The 3070-nt window shown below is 61.9% G+C and overlaps 1 protein-coding gene across 1 annotated transcript in view; it reads left to right on the forward strand.

The window, feature by feature from the left end:
- Positions 1–3070, forward strand: part of PLCXD1 (phosphatidylinositol specific phospholipase C X domain containing 1) — a 27392-nt gene that overhangs the window by 15424 nt on the left and 8898 nt on the right. Inside the window, exons 4-5 of the mRNA XM_021690253.1 lie at positions 1552–1680; positions 2379–2534. Of these exons, the coding sequence (XP_021545928.1) occupies positions 1552–1680; positions 2379–2534 (285 nt within the window). The remainder of the gene's footprint in view (positions 1–1551; positions 1681–2378; positions 2535–3070) is intronic.

Raw genomic sequence — 3070 nt, forward strand, 5'->3', positions numbered from 1 at the left:
GGGGGGCGCTGTAAGTTTGTATCCCCAGATCTCGCATCCTGCCGGTCAGGGACCTCTCTGCAGGGAGGGTGGGGAGGGCGCTGTAAGTTTGTATCCCCAGATCTCCCATCCTGCTGGTCAAGGACCTCTTTGCCGGGGGCGCGGGCGGGGGCGGGGTCTGTAAGTCTGTATCCGCAGATCTCACATCCTGCTGGTCAGGGACCTCTCTGCCAGTGGTGGGGGGGGGGTGCTGTAAGTTTGTATCCCCAGATCTCGCATCCCTGCTGGTCAGGGACCTCTCTGCAGGGGCGGGGGTTGGCGCTGTAAGTGCGCATCCCCAGATCTCGCAGAGATCAGCCCTGGACGGTGAGAGCGTGGGTCCATTGTCGGCCTCTCCGGATTCTGGTGCTTTCCAAATATTAAAACTATGAGCACCTATTTTACTGTCTAAAAATACAGCACAAGTGTCTGAAGGGATGTTTTAGGGGACACAATGGTCTCTATCCTCAGTTCCCTCCATCCAGAACGTCCACCAAGGGCAGTGGGCCCACAAGCCTGTGCACAGTGGCTTGGGCCGACCGGGGGTCGCCGCAGGAAGGTCTGCCCGTCCCCTGGGAGTCACCGGCAGAATTCCCCTCCCCAGACTCTGGGCCTCTTGAGAACTCAGGGTCTCTGGGCAAGGCCACACCCTGAGTGCCAAGGCCCCTCCCAGGTGGTTGTGCATGGAGACGGCCTGGGGCTGGGGTGTGGGGACCCCACGCCGTGCACACCATGGGCCTCTATGGAGCCTCACAACCTCAGTTTCCTAATCTGTCAGCAGGGAGACTAGCAGGAGGAATGCGAGCTCCCTGCAAGAGACCCAGGGTGTAAAAGTTATTTCCATGGAAATTCATGCTTTTTCCATTATGACGTTGTGTGGAAGGGGACAGCCTTTTCTTCCCTTGACCCTCTGTGACCTTTCTTCCTGGTGCTGTTAGTGGGGTGGGGACGGTGCCCACTGTAGCTCATCCCCCCACAGTGCCTCCTGCCCCCTGAGGGTCCAGGTGGGGCTTCCCGGAGCCTGGCGCAGCGCTGTTGAGACCCAGACAGGGTTCCTTCCTGGTGACTGCCCGGGAAGTGGGGGAGGCAGGACCCTGCGGGGATGTCTGGACACCAGTGTCAGGGCCAAGGGGGCACTTCCTGCAGGACAGGGCCTCCCCAGCCTTCCTGTGTGGCTCTCCGTGGCAGTGTCAGGGCCGAGGGGGCATTTCCTGCCGGATGGGCCCTCCCCAGCCTCCCTCCGTGGCTCTCCGTGGCAGTGCCAGGGCCGAGGGGGCATTTCCTGCCGGACGGGCCCTCCCCAGCCTCCCTCCGTGGCTCTCCGTGGCCAGTGTCTCCAGGAAAGCGTGTTCTCAAACGCACGGCTCACGTGGCTTCCCAAGCCCCAGCAGGCACCATACCTACTGGTTGTACATCAAACAATGTGGCCCCCAGCTGGGCAGCTCCAACCCAACTCCAAGCCCGGGACGGTGGCAGTGCGCCAAGGTGGGGGCCGTGCATTGCCCCACAGGGACGCCTGACCTGTGTCCGCAGGTGCTGGACGTCACGGAGCAGCTGGATGCGGGGGTTCGGTACCTGGACCTGCGGATCGCACACATGCTTGTCGGCTCTGAGAAGAATCTACACTTCGTGCACATGGTGTACACCACCGCGCTGGTGGAGGTGCGGGGGTATGGGGGGTGCACGGCTCAGCGGGGCGGCCTCCACCCACGTGCACTGCGCAAGGAGAAAGCCAGCCTTCCGAACTCGTGACCAGGGTGCATTTCCGAGCTTGCTCCCGGACCCCTGACTCCTCCAGTGTCTCCTGGAGTTTGCAAAAGGGGCCCCTTGTCTTCCCGCCTTTGGCTGGGGTGTCTTCGGTCTCCCTAGCCGCTACATGACGGGTTCCAAAGTATGAATGTGACACATCACCGTCATGCTTCACACCTGCTCTGGGCACCCTGGCCCCCCCTGCAAGCCCTCCAGGCTGTGTGTGTGCCTGGGAGACACCATCCCGGGGATCTCGCTCCACATGCCACTGGCTGGCCGTGGCGTGCTCCCTGGCACTTCAGACTTCACACCTCGGCACACGCGGTACCCTCTGGAGTGAGCGTGCACACACGCGGTCACACACACGCATGCACAGGCACAGCCAGGCGTGTGCTTCTGCCCCCCGCCAAGCAACGGCTGACGGCCCAGCTGTTGCTTTGGCGAGGCTGCGTTCGAGACGGCTGCCGCCTGCTGCATGTATCTTTTGTGCAGACCTGGCCTGTTCGTCCAGTGAGTGTTGTTCGGAGAAGCCCCTTCGACCTGCGGAGCGCCCCCCACCTTCCTGGCCTCTCTGGGGACTGTGTGCACGAGCTCCTCTCTCCCCTGCGCAGGACACGCTCACGGAGATCTCAGAGTGGCTGGAGAACCACCCCCGGGAGGTTGTCATCCTGGCGTGCAGGAACTTCGAGGGCATGACGGAGGACCTGCATGAGTACCTGGTTGCCTGCATCCGGAACATCTTTGGGGACATGCTGTGTCCCCGAGGGGTGAGAAGGGCCCCTTTGGCAGGGCTGGTGGGGCAGGATGTGGATGGTAGACTTACCTGCTGCTTGGTTCTGGTGCATGATTCTGACAGAATCCTGGTGCTGGGTGAGGCTGCTCGTGTGGTCCTCTTGACGCCCCGAAAGCAGAGAGACCCCGGTCTTCCCATGCAAAGTGCAGCACATACACTGCCCGGACAGAGGAGGGCTGCTTCTCTAGCACCTCAGGTCACACTTAGTTCCTCTTTAGAAGTTGCCACGGTGTTTCGACGCCCTGAGCATTCTCTGGGTGTGCCCCAGGGCCAGTCACACAGTCCACCATGGGGCAGCCTCAGAACTACAGAGATGTATTCTCTCCCAGTCCTAGAGGCTGGGAGTCTGAGATCCAGGCAGGCCTGAGGCTGGGAGTCTGAGATCCAGGGGGTGCTGAGGCTGGGAGTCTGAGATCCAGGAGGGGCCAAGGCTGGGAGTCTGAGATCCAGGGGTTGCTGAGGCTGGGAGTCTAAGATCCAGGCAGGGCTGAGGCTGGGAGTCTGAGATCC

Source organism: Neomonachus schauinslandi, chromosome X (assembly GCF_002201575.2).
Source record: "Neomonachus schauinslandi chromosome X, ASM220157v2, whole genome shotgun sequence".
NCBI lineage: Eukaryota > Metazoa > Chordata > Mammalia > Carnivora > Phocidae > Neomonachus > Neomonachus schauinslandi.